The sequence below is a fragment of the Ambystoma mexicanum genome, chromosome 1q (assembly GCF_040938575.1).
Source record: "Ambystoma mexicanum isolate Mex_15411 chromosome 1q, UKY_AmexF1_1, whole genome shotgun sequence".
Lineage (NCBI taxonomy): Eukaryota > Metazoa > Chordata > Amphibia > Caudata > Ambystomatidae > Ambystoma > Ambystoma mexicanum.
In genome coordinates this window covers 914,046,992-914,063,535 of record NC_090922.1, presented here as the reverse complement: position 1 = coordinate 914,063,535, position 16,544 = coordinate 914,046,992, and the positions used below count along the sequence as shown (strand labels likewise).

The following is a 16,544-nucleotide window of genomic DNA, read 5'->3' as shown; positions in this document are numbered from 1 at the left end:
GGTTATATCCATGTGGTCAAGATGTTACAATTCTACCTATGTGTTGATCTTACAGAATGAGATCAATACTGAGCAAATTCAGCTGCATATCTTACCCTGTGTCCTTTCTCGCCAGGCAGACCAGGAAGGCCATCAAATCCCCTATCACCCTAGAAGAAGAAGAAAGACACATGTTAAAGTCCTCAAAGCGGGGAAGGATAGTCAGAGGCAGGAAATGCCAGACCTTGTGAGGACTTCACACATCCAGTAATGTATCAATATTCTCCACAGGTTTACAGGGGCAAAACCAACGCCATCAGGAACTAATGGAAAGCTAAGGATTGGAGGTAAATCCCTTCTTAAAGAAGCATATGCACTGTAGGCAATCGCTCTCTGCCCTGAATTGCACCTCCATAGTGGGGAATCAGTGTTTTGCACGTGCCATTATGTAATGATGTTTAAGATGCAACAGAAAGCACACTTGACAGGTGAATAGGCTAATTCTAAGAATCTCCCTAAGGAGTAAGATGTCCTGTGCATTGCAGCAAATTACATGACCCACACACACCCTGGAAGGCATTATTGAAAACTACCACTGAAGTAAAAAAATCACTCAAACTCTGACAACTTATATATGGGCCTATGAGTGTTAGATACATATATTAAGAAAGTTACTGAATTCAAAGGGCACCCTATAACATGTCAAGACAACTATTTGTTATCTCAACATGTTTACAATATAGCCACCTCTTTGGCATTTTCGCCATTTGCTATGATAACCTAAAACGCCAAAACATGGGTAGGCACTCTAGACTCCCCCCATAACTCAATATGAACTAAATTAAGTGCTTTGGCTGAACGATGTGCAAACATTAATTCCCTCTGCACACCCTTACATTTCTATCTCAGTTTGAGGTCGCAGGATGGCATGCTTGCTAATATATGTAAGCTCCGCTGATGCTCCTGGCTAACAGCTCACTGTGGCGCTCTCCATGGTCGCACTTATCAAGCAGGAAACAATTCCGTTTTCAAACATGGGTGGCAGGACCACCTGAAAATGGTCTCACTATATCCAGTTAGGTATGCATCCATCTCCATCTATCAAATCAATCCTTTCATGGTCATCATTGCAATCAGACATTTTGATAGGTAGGTCTTTCATTTTAATTGGTAGGTCTTCAGCTGCAGCTCTGCTGCTTGGTAGATCACAAACATCCTGATTTGCATGATATCGATATTTGAGATATTCACGTGATATTCTAAAGGAATCCTCAAAATGCGTTCTAATTAATTGGAATCTGGATGTAAACACGGTTCTGAACTGTTGGCCCACTTCTAGAATCTACATTTTAATAAAATACTTGGCAAGACCTGGCCTACACCATTTGCAGTCTGATAGTACCTATATAGATAGGGCCTGAGGTACAAAGCATTTTTTTTTAAAATTGGTAGGTCCCACTGGGAAACCCTTTGTGACTAAGGCCCATGAAAAGGACATTTATAGTGCCGTTATCTTAAAATGGTCAACAGAGAGCATACTATTCTGTTGGCCTTGGTTGAGGAACCTACTTCAAATCTGCTCTCCTGATTACCTAATATGATCAAACAATCTATTTGATGACCAGACCTGATCCCCTTCCATAACAATCAAATCTCTCCATTGGCTGCAAATACAACCTGCTACCAGAATCACCAGATCCACTAACACATTATGCCTAGTGGTGCCCAAATATTCCCTAAAAAGAGCCGGCGGTACCAGCTTCCAGGTTCTAGCCGCCCAACTCTGGAACACACTCCCACTAGACATCAAATCCATCCCTACCTTTCAACCATTCAGAACCCAGGTTATCATTTGGCTCCTGAATAAATAACTATCACCTCATCAGATCCTTTGGGATACCTCATATTCATACCAGCACTCAACTTCCATCACCCTGCGCCTCTTGTTACTAGTCTAAATCAAGACTAGTATCATATCTGCATATAACACATATCTGTGTACTTATTATATAAATGTATTGCAACATATCACAACTTCTGACTGCTATCTGTAACAACTTCTATTTTGTAAACTGTATTAATGTGGCACTATTGCCTCCAATGCATATACCTTTGTACTGTAACCATATTCTTGAGCGCCCATATACCCCTGGGTCTGGAGCGCTTTACAAATAAAATAAACAAACAAACAAACATTATTCACAGTATTGATAGTTAATAGGTCTGGGCTTCCCCTAGGTCCTAGGTAGGAGTGGGGTGAGGGAGCCCAACGACTGTGATGGGAGCAGGTGTGGGAGCGCAGGGACTATACTGGAAGTAGGGTGCGGTGACCATGCGCAACTCATACTGTCCATTTGGCATTTTTGCTCAGGGGGGCCCCAGCTAAAACAGTTTGAAGACCACTGCCCTAGGGTCTGCCGTGTTAACACTTTTCTTTATTAATGGGCTGTAGGATGAATATTCATAAGCCAGTATGTCCAATCACATATTTGCTCTTTATATTCAGTTCTCCCTCAAACGAAAATTAAGAATGCCATAAAATGCCACTTAATTCAACAGCTGCATTTCAATGTTATAACTTACATTGATTTTGCCTTAACAACAGTAACAATTAATTGACTAATTACTGACTGCTAACCTACACACAAGCCCTACTTTTAAAGGAATAGACATCAGGACACTTTCAACAAATACCTATTTATTTCTAAGAGGTGACAACATTGCAACTTTTTATTTCAACGGCCTCGGCATTGCGCATTGAATCCGAGTAATTTTAGTTAGAGTAATTTTGAGTTCAGCCTAGAATGTATTTGCAGATTTCTACAGCTATATCATTTAGAAACCTGAACGTGCTTACCTTAGAGCCAGATTCCCCCGGCATCCCTCGCGCTCCATCAGCACCAGGGCGGCCCTAGGGGATAAGAAGCGCAGGCCATTAGCATCCCATGCCCGGCCCGAGGTGTGAAGCTGCCATTCATTTGAGACTCGAGAGCGCGAGCAGAGCTCTTTCATACATACCCTTTTGCCAGCTTTTCCAAGTGGGCCAGGAGGACCCTGAACGCCTCGAGGACCCTTAATACAAACACATCAGTTATTAGAAATATGCAGTCACTTTAATTAGATACCGAAAACACACTCTGCCTGAAGCCGCACTGCTCCTTTCCCTTTACCATCTCACCCTAACATTCCTAGTGAATGTTCCATCGTATGCACAACTGACAATAATGAATGATGAAATACACTTCTGCTTCATTTAATTCATTACAAATATATAGTGTCCAAATCCTTATTTTTACATGTTTACATTGTATGCATAATTTGCATAACCTAGGCCAGTAATGTGCGAAACAACATTGTTCATATCGATAGCACGTTCCATTTATGTAGGTAAGCGTAAACATTTCAAGCACCTACATTTTGACCATACAAACTATAGAAATTAATGACTAGATTCTGCTATAAATTTATAGTCAAGTGTTGAAAACAAGGCCAATGTCCCAGCTAACATACAAAGCAGCACATGGCTGTATGTTGGACATGTCAATCAGAAAGACATAGAAGTGTTGGGCACGTACCTGTGGACCGCTTTCCCCGCTATCACCTTTAGCGCCAGGGGATCCAGGTGAACCCTGTGTGAAAAATGGCACAAAACAAAATGTGACCATTTTGCTTATACGTAAGTCCGTCATTTATTGTGCCTCCTGAATTCATTTAATACTTCCCTGTTAATATTTCTGTCAATGTAATTTTTATGTCTGTATATATGCATTTCTGTAACTTTGTACAAATTGCGCCCTGATGCCCCCGGGCCTGATGGTCTGCGCGTTATAAATAAACAAATACAAATACAAATACTGTGCAATATATTTTGATCCCATGAATTTGGTGGAAAAGAACCAAACAAAGGGTTCACTTTGTCATTAAGCCAGAAATACCTGCTTATTTAGGACATGTGACTATTCATGTATCTGCTGCTGACCAAACACTGAGCCGTGATACTGTACATCCCTTTCACTGAGTGTTGCAATTTACCATTTTTAGGGAGATTCTCTTTTTGCAATTCGTATCTTCCTTATCCTGGGGCTCGCAGCACAACTGATGGACTCATTGGGACTTTTTTCATTGACTTTGAAGGTGAGTGGGAGCCTTTATCTTAACTCCTGCATTTACTTTTATTCTGGAAACACTGGACCCTTCTGTTATGCTTCCAGTATGGGAAGACCGCTCCCTTCCGTTTTAGTTCTTATGCCTTCCCATGGCAGCACCCTCACCATATGTGTGGTATGCTGCAGGGACCCCTATGGTCCCTTTTGCAATATAATTTTGGATACACTGGTTAGTCCTTTGACCTACCTGGACAATAGTGGTAGGTTTCCCTTTTATGACTTTTGTTATGGGACACTTTCCGTCCCCATCTCTTTATTCTAAGTAGCATTTCTTGCTATCTTCCAGACATCCTCTGAACAGCCCGGTTCCAGATGTTACTTTTGGACATATTTCCTGCAAGCATTTGCTGGGCTGCATTTTAAGTCGTGATAATGAACTTAAGGGACCTTTATGCTCAAATTTGCCTCCCCTCATGTATTAAGTCATGTTCCTGGCCTGCCCTTTGTTGCCATCTTTCGTCCATGCCAGGTAGGCGAGCCCCCCTTTATTCATGCACATTGGTGTGTATGCTGAGAAGAAGTGGGGCGGGGAGTTGTCTGTCCCAGTTCATATATCTCTGGGGCTCGGATGTTGCTGGACAGTTTCTGGGAGACTGGCTGTCTGCTATTTTACAGGTACCTCTAAGTTTGAATGTTGCAGAAATGTCCTTATTAGAGAGCTAGGGTTGCCCCCAGCCCATTGGTTGGATATAAAGAGATGAGCTGGACTCAGGAACCAAGTCAATCATGGTAGATGAAGAGACCTGACGAAGGAGACGACTGGCGGATGCAAATGGGCTGCTGAAGAATCCAGCTTTGGGTCAGCCAGTACCAATGTGCTGCTCACCTTGACCTTATAATTGACAGGGAAGCCATCTGTGAGGAGCCCTCCCCACTACGACTTGTGGGGCCAACCAGTCAGCTCTCCTGCTTGAGGTACATTGCCTGTTTTTAATTGTAGGCAAGTCTAGCTTTGCATTTCTTCTGAAAGGCCGGGGGTCAGCTGTTCCTCATTGCAAGGACTTCCAGAAATCATTGTGGCCATCATTGGATAATTTCTACCTTCCTAGGGGTAGGGGGCGTAGATATCTTATATCACTTGAACTACCCCACCGCCCACTGGGTTTTCCTTTAACGCAAAGTCATGCTTACCTTGGCACTCTTAAGGGCAGTCCCAAGATGGTGGTGGTGAGGTCAGTACATCTGTGGGTCATCCTTATGAACCCCAGGGGTGGTAGCTGCTCGTCCTATCACTGGAGCTTGACTTAAGAGACCTAAATCCATATTGCACTTGTTGTTCTTGCTCTGCACTAACTAACTTCAGTACCTTTCTTGCAGTAGCCAAGTGGCCCATCCTGGACTACTCACCTTTCCCTGCGGCCCCGTTTCAGACCCCTAAAAGACTTGGTGCACGCTAAAGTTGGGCATCTGAAGTTCTAGTATATGGTGTCTTATATGTTATTCATTTATATGTGCTTAACATCTGTTCTCCCTACTTTGTTGAACGTTTTACTATTTGTATAGTTTCTTGTAATTCTAAAGTAGTGTCTTATCCATAGAAGGCTAGCAAATGGCGAGTTGATTATATGTACTGAAGCATATATGCCTAATACTGACCTATTTAATGTCTGCCATAGTGTAGTAGTATTATAATACACGAGTGTTATTGTTATAACCTACATGAGTGGGTCTTTTCTGTATCATGTCTGTTGAGTGTTAACTGTACTACTAACTGTTGCTTTTCCAAGTCCTACCCTGGGTAGTGAATTGAAAATAAGGACTAACAGCCATTCATCGTTTCAAGGTAACCAAAGGCACAAACGTCCAGGTGATTATACTCCTCATAACTAATATTTCCTTTGGGGTGGGGCTTAGAGAAGTACACATCATTAGATCAATTTCTTTCTTGGCAAACAGACTTGGTTTTGTTACAGACCCTTTCAACACAAAAGAACACTGTTGGTTTATTGCTGCCACACTGCTAGTACCTGGCGTGGAAGAGGTGCAGCACACAACTAGAGCACGCATGCCAAGACATGGTTACATGCTATCAGCAAAGTCTATTGTCATGCAAAAGCGTGCCTCATCTTGGGTGTATGTTATTTTAATATTTTAACAAAATTGACGTGCACTCTGGCTGCTTTTTCACTTATTGGAGCTTGAAATGAGTTTGTATTTAGACGACCAGTGTAAACCATTTTGCAATAATCACAGAGTGAGCACCACGTGAAGAGGTCTTGACAGTTCCACCTGGTGACTTATAAAAGGAATATTGTGGATCGCATTAGGATTATGCTTTAAACAAATCTAGCTTATTTACTGAATACGTTTTTAAAAGTAAACTATATATATGTATATGTGTATACATATATATATATATATATATTATATATATATATATATATATATATATATATATATATATATATATATATATATCCTGATAATAATAATAATCCTAATGTGACAGTCTACACAATATATATGTCATGGCTCATTATAAACAATATACACAAGGTATAATGTTACATAAAATATGTGTTTACAGTTTCAACTTACCACAGGGCCAGATCTCCCAGTGAGTCCCATTGGGCCAGTTGGACCTCGCATTGCAATCTGTAAAATATGAACAATGTTTCACCATATATGTCTGTGCACCGGTACACCTAAACAACATTCATGATTTTTACAATTCTATTATCCGGAGTCAGGTTAGTGTCCCTTTATCCGCAGTCAGGTTAGTGTCCCTTTATCCGCAGTCAGGTTAGTGTCCCTATCTGAATGCAAGATCAGTATTCACCAATGACTTTTGCTGAGAACCAGCTCAGAAAAAATGTCCACTATGTGTGGATGTGGAAATGATGTGCCTATTGTTTTGACGACGTGGATTGTTTAATTTTTACTTTTTCACTATTTTCAAATGTATTGATGAAGAGGAATGGGCAGTATCCCTCTGGCAACCCTCCATTAACCCCCAACACTATCCTTACCCACTTTTCTAAACATACAACCTGCACCTTTTTAAATAAATATATATACTGTAGATGAATGTGTATGCAAAGGCTTGTCAGCACTGAAAGGTGTGTGCAGCGAATATTCTGCACTGAAATCGCAGAGCACCCTTAACAAAAGCTCAATATTTAGCCTGCCTAAAGTGTGAGAGCTAAACGATGATCATCATACCTAATAAACTGTACTGCTAATATTATAAACGAATCCGCCAGCCCCCACCTTCCAAAGCAACAGTCGTGGGGCCTTTGTAACAACGTTCTGAATTTGGCCAGCGGGCTGTTACCGACAGGGTTGCCCGCCACCTGGGTGTATGTCATCTCAGAATGTTTAACTGGGGAAGTATGTGGTGACATCAGAGTACTCTTGCAGGCCCAGGGACACATCTAAATCTACATTGAAACCTAACTATTTAGCAAGACAAAGAAGGTTGCAACAGGTCAATATGCTAAACCGGTGTTGCATAATTAACCTTTACTACCCACAGCCATCACCTCCATCTTTCCATGTGCACCTTTTTAGAAGCGGTGCCAACAGAAAAGCTCTCCATTGCATGGGCTTGAACTAGATAAACAATTTCAAGAAACAATGAAGTCATTGTTTATTTAGTCTTTGGCCAAGGAGAGGCTACACTTGAATGTGTCCAACAGGTTTAAGAGTCCATTTGTCAGAATAGATGTCAGCAGGACCCTTAGTATGCCAAATGGGGATGAAGACTCTACGAAAAACAAACTAAATGAAAGATGATTAAAGCAGTCGTGAAAGCCAGGGAAATGTAACACCATGGATTCTGGAATGCGGCCTCTGCTTGCTAAAATGAATTTATGAATGTTGAATGAATTGGTGTTCCTTAAAGCTCAAGCATGCTGGACGCCAAACACTTCCAATTTACAAACCAAGACACGTACATCACGGTCAACATGAACCCAAATGTGTTTGCTCACTTATGGTTCATGTAAAAAGTGAAACATATATTTACAAAAGTGGTTTACAATCGCACAATCCTATTGTAAAAATTCTGTAAATCAGGTCAATAATGGGTGACATTTTTACTCAAAAGGAGAAGGGGGATTTGTGGTACAATTGCTTTTCTAGTCACATTACAAACTGGGGTTCATGTAGTCGTACCCGGGCCTGTTGAAGGATAGCTTGTGCTTGAGCCTCTTGGGCGGAAACGACTGGGCCCTTCTCACCATCTCCTCCAAAGCGGAACTAAAAGGAAAAAGATAGAAATGACACTGTAAACATAAGACAAATATGCTCTTTGTTAACAGAGGACCGTGCCGTACTACAGTGAACACCCAAAGCTAACTGAACAAGTCAGCAACGCAATAACACATTGATGTTAATCAATTGAATAGAATTTAACCGAAAGACTATAACACTCCGGTGATCAACTGTATGACTTCTACTGCAGGGACCTTCATTATGGAACTGTAATCGTCAATATCACATTGCACCTGGAAGCGTGTATTAGTCCTGCTGCATTTGAAGGCAGAAGATGTACCCCACTTGCAAGATTTGGGAAAGATCTCTGTACGTTCTTTACATCTGTGCATTGAACCTATTGGCATGTAATGCGCTCCCGTGAAGCCTTGTCCCTCAGCCGTGTGTTTGGAGCATGCATGCCATCAGTACCCGGGAGACTCTTAATGCAGTCCGGTTTAAACTTTGCTTTGTGGAGCTTGTATTCGCTGATTTCCCAATCATAACGCCAGGACTACAAGTCCCAGAATACAAAGTTAAGACCAGGACTGACCGATTATGTTCTGAATTGAATGGATCATTTTGGATCATTTTGGCATGCACGTTAGAGAGCTTGTTAAATATTTACATGATTGCATTTGTGTTGCCCTTTCGCTTTTATTGAGAGTCAACATGCTCCAGTAGTTGGCTCTAGTTTTATAAATAGAGAGATTCATGGAGCATGACAGCTGTTGCAGGCGGAGTATTCTCGCAGCTCACAACCTCAATAGGACACCATTCATGACTCACTCTCTGTGACTCACCAGCACTACGGCCAAGTGGCATAAATATGAAAAGGTACATGAATTCTGAATATGTGCAGATAAAGTAAACCTTGAATGGTTGTCCACTGTTAAAAAAGAGGAAGGATAACTCTATTTAAATGTCTTTATTTTGCGTGGTATTCATACTCTCTGTGTGGTACCAAATTGCATCACAGTTGTTTCAAACTGATTGTGGGGGAGAGAGGAAATGGGGCACAGGAAGATAGCCGGGGTGATAGATAAGAGATGGACGTGGGGACGTAGGGAATGCAGTTAAACAGACACGGACACATGCAGAGTTCAGCACATTCCTGATTAACCATAAATATATAGGAGCACTTAAGCAACGTGGGTGGCATGCGACTGGTGGGATAGTGCAGTTTAAATATTGCAACAGTGGTGATAATTCAAGGTAAACCATATAAGTCAAAATAATACGTGGAAATAATAAGTGCATAAAACAATTGATGTATGTACTAGCATCAGATTAAGTAGAAAATGATGATGGCAAATGGTGCATATACAAGCATTGCTGTATAGGGTAAGGAGCCAGGCCTTTCTGGGTCATTCATATACATTCAATTCCAATTCCTCGAGGTCTATAACCAGTCCACAGTTCACTACATCTATATATATATACGATGTCTGATTATAATAACTTCCCTGGTGTGTGAAGCCTAAAGGTAGTGGTCAAAGTGTACGAAAGGTGGAAGTGGAACTATGTTCTCTGCTGGGCTGCCCCACTCCCCACAAATCCCATCGGTGCCCCTCCCACACGCAATGCAAGCCCCCAAACAAACGCATCTGTTGTTTGAGGGTAAGTTCAGTACAGTGTACTGAAGTGCAAGTTTCAACTTCCTCCTACACTTTTATTTTAAAACTAAGCCTTTTTAAGTCTTTTTAAAATAAAAATATAGGAACAGAAAAACTTAATTTAAAAAAAGTAGAGGAGCACAGCTCCCAACCGCTCCCGGCCACTTCAACCACTGCCTAAAGGCTAAGCACTGATTTGTGTGTGACGATGAGAACATGGGGTAATGAAGGCTGCTGCAGTGAGGGTGATGGAAGGAGATCGACTGAACTAAACGTTCATAATGTTAAGACAGACTTGAATCTAGAATAGGGCACTTCCATTAACTTTGATGTGGGAGTTCCATTCAAATCTCTGATGATATTTGCTAGTGGGGTTCTTCCACTGTGACATAGACTCTTGAATTTAGGTGACGTCATTAGGTTTAAATATGAAGCGGTGAGGGCCCTGAAATGCCAATAGGTTATAGTGAGCACATTACATTATCTAGAAAACATTATGAGGATGGAAAAGGACATTGAAGGGAATGCAGTTTTCAATAGATAGCCACTGCAGGGTGTTAACCCCAAGCGTGACATTGTTGTGTGCCATGAGACTTAGGATCAGTCTTACTTTGCAATTTTGTATGATTCTTGGATGTAAATTTCATGTTTGTTTAGGCGTGCATGGATGATATTACTATAGTCTAACTTTGACAGAATCCAGTCTCTAGCAAGGTCAATATTTTGTGTCATTTACAGATAAGGACTGATTTTGCAGAGCATAGGAATTTGGAATTGGTCTATGGTGATCAATCTTCTTGGTGAGATAGTTACTGACATAGACATTGGAGGATGGTGTCCTACACTGTTTGGTAATTTAAATGGTAGGGCAGTGGAGGAATGTAAGCAGAAAGGTTGTAAGTCATCATCAGACGATGGACAGCGAAGATGTATGTAGAGCTATCAACTTGGGCTTGTCTTTGGTTGAAGGTTGATGGCATGCCATCTGCAAAAACCTGGAATGGGTAAAATAATTGGACAAACTGAAAATGCTAAAGATGTAATATAGCTGTTAAGAAAGCAACGGGTGCAATCTTTCAGGGAAGATGGGGCTGATATAAACTTACCATCCTTCACGTCATCTGTCTGCCCCCACTTCAATACCCGTAAGATTAAATGGAGCCTGATAGCAATGTGGGCTTCACAGTATAATGTGTTGCAGAGAGGATAAACCAGGTTGAATATAGAACAGGCATTCTTATCATGGAACCTAGGGATGCCTTCTCTGATAAAAATGAGTGTGGTTTCAGTACTTCTAAATGGTCCAAATCCTAACTGGTTGTAGTAGTAGAGTATGACGAGGGCAGTTTAATTACTTCCAAATGGCCCAAATCCTTAATGGACGTGGCAATAGAGTCTGTGTGATTAACTGCATTTGAGGAATTTCATGATGAAAGACAAAATAGAAATAGGACAGAAGGAAATCCCAATTCAGTTGTCATTGTTCCTTTGAAAATGGCATTTCTCGAGGACATGCCATTCTGTTCTTCCTGCACAAGTGTCAATTGTCAGAAGTAAGCTTTTGTAATGTTCTGCGTGTCTGTATTTCCTCTGCCCTCGTCTTGTTTTCTCTATTTCTTTGTGCAGTGCATGGAGAGTCTAAACATACTCATTCTATTTCAAGGTGACCTCTTTTAAAGTCTATGGATAACTGGTTTAACGTCTGCATCGTTCCACAATTTCATGAAGAAATTAGCCAATAAAAGGATGTGGAAAGTTGGCCCACGGTATTACCCGAATTGACTGATCACAATTGACCTTTTAACACAATTGACAGAATTTCAGTGGTCCTAATTGACCTTCTGTACAATTGACCTTTTAGTTATTATTACATATATAGTGGGTCGGATTAGGTTTATAATAATTTAAGGTGATTGGCTGGGGGATTGCAGGGGTTTCCCCCCACATATATATCCTAATTGGCCTTTTAAATTCGGTCAATTGTACAGAAGGTTAATTGTGAATCGGTCAATTGTAATACGATCAATTTGTATACAACCCGGCCCACAGCTCGGCAGCTCATTTATTTGAATAATGGCGTCTCTTTGCTATTGCGCTCATCATTCTGCATGTCCCTACAAGGGTGCTTCTCTCCAAAGTGAGAAGGAGAATGAATGCACATAGACCCTGTTGTTGATACATGTAGTTCTTTCCAGGCACCAATAGGGACTTGGGCAGGTCAATTCATTCCCTCCAACAGAATTAATATTGTAAATGTTCAGTGTGTAGGCCATGATACTAGCACAACCTTGTCCAGAATAAAAACATCAGATTCATTTTCCCCCACCTGAAGCCATATTACAATAACTGCTCTTGTGAAAACACATTGTATCACTGCATTTTTGAAACGGATCAATTTTGTTGCCTGGGACACTTGCCATGCAAAATTGCACTGCTTGTGTGTAAATATGTTAACCGATGAGCAGTGGAACTCCTTAGTTCAGGCTGGCTGTGGTAATCCCCACTCTATGAGCTACCAGCAGAAATCTAACATGTTTTGGAGGATATACCTCCAGCCAAGTGGCAGAGGCTTTCACCTTTGTCTGAAAACATGCATTATGGCAATGTAGTAAATGTGGGGTCATTCCGTTATGTCACCTTGTTACTGCACCACCATACTAGTAATGAGGCTGATTGTCTTGTGGCCTCTTTGAACATCTTGATGTGAATAAATAACATTAGGATAGAACAGTCTTTGTATGCTCCCATTTAGCAAAAAAAAAAAAATTCTGAAGGCAATGGGGAATAACATTAAGGTAAAAATAAAGACCCATCTGAAATACACCAAATGTTTCGCCGTTTGTAGACATTTCTCCCCTGTCCACTCTAATAAGGATTACTCACATGACGTTAAAATGTAATGAGGAATACTCTATAAAACATTTAGAAAGATACTTACTGGTAACATCAGCATAGTACCAGGTGGTCCAGGTAAACCGTCAGCTCCAGGAAGACCGGAACGACCAGGGGGGCCCTAGAATAGAAACAAGGATTCAGACAGAACTCGTATACATGTTCACATTCACCAATTAATAGTGAAAGAATGTATTTTGTTTGAACAACATAAAATGTTCTTAACAAGTAAATCAATCATTCATTATGTTTATTTGAAGTGTGCTAGCCCGCCCATAAAACCAATAGTGGCCAATATAAAATAAGTAAAACAATATATGGTAACAAATCAACACATTGGGCCTCATTACACGGATGGCGTGAACCATGGGGCTATTAGCGCCATGGTTCATTCCGGTAAAATACCGGCACCGCCTTGGTGGAAAGGGGAATTACCGCCCCATTCCAAGGTTGGCGGGGCGGTAATTCCCCCTTCCACCATTGCCCTTCCCCATTCCCATTTTTGCCCCATAGGGCTCTATGGGAATGGGGAAGGCGCTAATTGCGGTACCGCAAATTGCGGTACCGTAATTAGCTCCACTGGTCCCTTTGCGGGTTGGTTTTTAACTCCTGCAAAAAGCAGGCGTTAAATTCCCCAACCTGCAAAGGGACCTCGTAGTAAGGCGGTAAGGATTTACCGGTTCCGGTAAAATACCGGTAATGGTAAACCCTTACCGCCTACCGTGGAATGAGGCCCATAAACTCAAATATATGATTAGTTTTCTTACTACCTATTATAATTCTCCCATTGAATTTAACTATGCATTCATATGATCAACAACTATAAGTGTAATAAAATTACTTTATGCTTATCATTAATATTTAGGACTCCATTTACCAGAGGTGTATATATATATCTAATCTGGGAATTTATTTTAAGGAGGTAATAACGATTCTATCATCATTACCAACTTCTAGCAATATCTTATGTATTTTAAAGACCATAATAAAGTATTTAGATACCAAGTTAATTAGTAGTAAGCACACAAAGGGTGGTATCCTATGTACAGATTGCAATTTTTTAAAATAAGAATCAAAGTTGCCATACATATAGCATGACTGCATGGGCAAAAACAGAACATGTGGATCTCAGTCACTATTTCATTGGGACAAACAATGCAAAAAGATTGTTGAAGCCAGAACTCCATTTGCCTACCATATATGTGTATATATAATAGTTTAAAGCATAACCTCATTAACAAATAGTGTTTATTTATAGAAAGACAGCAAGTTAAATAATCCATGGGACCATGCATACATTAAACCTTCAAAACACCGAATTGCAGGGCCTAATCAATTCCCTTCGTTCCCCTTTTTTTCCAGGCTTGCTAGGATGTTTCCACTCACTAAAGTGGAATTACAGCTGTCTATAGTTTTCAGACTTGCAAACTAATTAGTGACACCTATTGCTATCCCATTATTTTTCACAAAGGATAGCCATAGGAATTTCAATGGCTTGTGACAACCTGCAGAAGTATTTAATTATGCATTGTGTCATAGAAGCCTGTGGATTAACCCAGGGGTGGGCCACAGTAGAACAGGTGTCCCAATTCCTCATGGACAGCAAAAGTAGGGGCACCGACTGGTAAAACACAAACTAATTCTCCATCACTTGGGACGTTGTTGGTGATTCAACCCATCAAAGTTGCGAACCATAATATGCTCAGATGCAACACTACACTTAATATGTTCCTATTGTGTGTGTCCTGCATAGTGTTTTTTATTAAAATATGTTATCTGCCCCCAGATTAGGGAGAATCAGATATTCAAAACTGAGTAATTCTGTTTCTGTCTGTAACAAAATTACTGCCTCTTTTATGGCATTGCTGAACTCAGAGTCTGGCCTTGAAGTTTAGGATTTACTCTAACATAATACTGGAGGCCAATCCTCCACATTAAGGGCAATAATCGGTGGATTTGCTGTGTCGTACATCACTCACGGTAATTAAATAAAACATTCCCATGGAGTCTTAGGCGCCTACAAAATGGAGATTTACAACACTCTTCCACCACTTGTGATCCTGCGGTAATGCCATGCTATGTGGGGGGAACAGTAAATGTGTTTAGAGGTAAATTGGCAAATGTACTGCCAACTTATCACCTAACACATGAAGTGGCCCAATACCTTAGTTACCAATATGTTTTAATAGAAAGGTTTCTAGCTTTCTTTCAAGAACAACCAACCATCATAGTACAAGACTTTGTCACATTGATTGTTGGTGAGTTTCCACCCTTAAAATTCAAATAAGAATCAATTATCAATTGCAATGAACATGAGGTTCTGGGCTCCAGGACGATATCATCTGCTTAAGCTAGAAGGGGAATCCATCTAGAGCCTAGGCATCGGACATCAGGGGTTCCAATCTCAAAAACCGACTGCAGAACATTTGTATAGATATTTAAAGGTATGGGAGCCAATACTCATCTTTAGCGTGGATATCTATGGGTATCCCATTTCACCATTGCTTCTGTCCTTGAATGGATGCCTATTAGTTTTAATAGTCTGGCCTTTAGTCCCATTTTCACAAGCAATCTGCACAGCATTCAACTATCTACATGGTCCACCACTGTTGTAAGATCCATAAAGGCTAAATTCACCTTTTCTATTTATGGGGTTTGATATTTCTACATAAGATGTTACACATTAAGGGCATAATTTAGTGTGACTATCCTTTCCATGAAACCCAATTGTGTATCTGCCAAAAGACGATAAGGTTCTCTGTAGTGGTTAAATGGAAATAAAGCAAACTGACAAACTAGAAATATAGGCTGGAAAGATTTTGGTGAGGATGTGACCCCTTTTTTAATATGGGGTCTATTATAGCTATATGCAAACTAAATCAAAATATTTTAGAGATTTCAGTTTCATAACTTTTCTCCCTTCTCTGAGCATTCCATAGGCTCTCTCTAGCCTCCCAACATTTTTTGACAAACCATCCCTATTTTAGCACAATTGTGTGATTGTTACTTCTTTCACAATATGTTGTGCTACTGCTTCCATTAACCTGTCCCACTTATTAATTAATGCCATGTTGCACTCAGCAGGTTTGAGCCACACCAAAATGTCAGCTTCTAATTATTTCAAAATGTACTGTCCTATATTCCAACTGTGAGGAGTCTACAGTCTTATTATTCTCCTATTTATTTTTAGTTCTCCCAATGGATATGTTGAGGAATCCCCATGCAACAATTTCGAATTGCTTTTTAACAAGGATCTTATCATAATCTTTTAAAATCTTATGTAAATCCTACGTCAAATTTAACAGATTTTATAAGAATTCAATTAAGTATTTTGATGTTACATAAGCTCTTAACAATTACACATTTTTTTTTGCAAAGTTCCACCAGTGACTTACCAGATTTTGTAAGCTACATTTAAAAATGTTATAAGGCATTTTTGTAACGATAATAAATGGTATTATTTAGATGCAGGCAAAAAGACAGAGGGTAGGATCGCTGTCAGTCTACTGTATAAAGTGCATGTCGAAAAGAGAAGGCCAATGAGGAACAGGGATAATGAAATAATCTGCTATCAAGAATTCTCTGGGCCACTTACCATTTCGTTCCCCATATTTTCAGACATGGTTGAGGCATTTATAGTTCTTCGGCCTTTTTCTAAGTGAAAGTCACTCCATTCTTATCTCTTGGGGCACACCCT

The 16,544-nt window shown here is 40.4% G+C and overlaps 1 protein-coding gene across 4 annotated transcripts in view; it reads right to left on the bottom strand.

The window, feature by feature from the left end:
* The window catches only part of COL11A1 (collagen type XI alpha 1 chain), a 381,664-nt gene that overhangs the window by 193,553 nt on the left and 171,567 nt on the right, over nucleotides 1-16,544 (bottom strand). For all 4 annotated transcript variants that reach the window (XM_069641554.1, XM_069641555.1, XM_069641557.1 and 1 more), the window contains 7 exons: nucleotides 12,894-12,968; nucleotides 8,262-8,345; nucleotides 6,684-6,740; nucleotides 3,555-3,608; nucleotides 2,998-3,051; nucleotides 2,837-2,890; nucleotides 96-149 (listed from right to left, as the gene is read on the bottom strand). In XM_069641554.1, coding sequence (XP_069497655.1) covers nucleotides 96-149; nucleotides 2,837-2,890; nucleotides 2,998-3,051; nucleotides 3,555-3,608; nucleotides 6,684-6,740; nucleotides 8,262-8,345; nucleotides 12,894-12,968 — 432 coding nt within the window. The remainder of the gene's footprint in view (nucleotides 1-95; nucleotides 150-2,836; nucleotides 2,891-2,997; nucleotides 3,052-3,554; nucleotides 3,609-6,683; nucleotides 6,741-8,261; nucleotides 8,346-12,893; nucleotides 12,969-16,544) is intronic.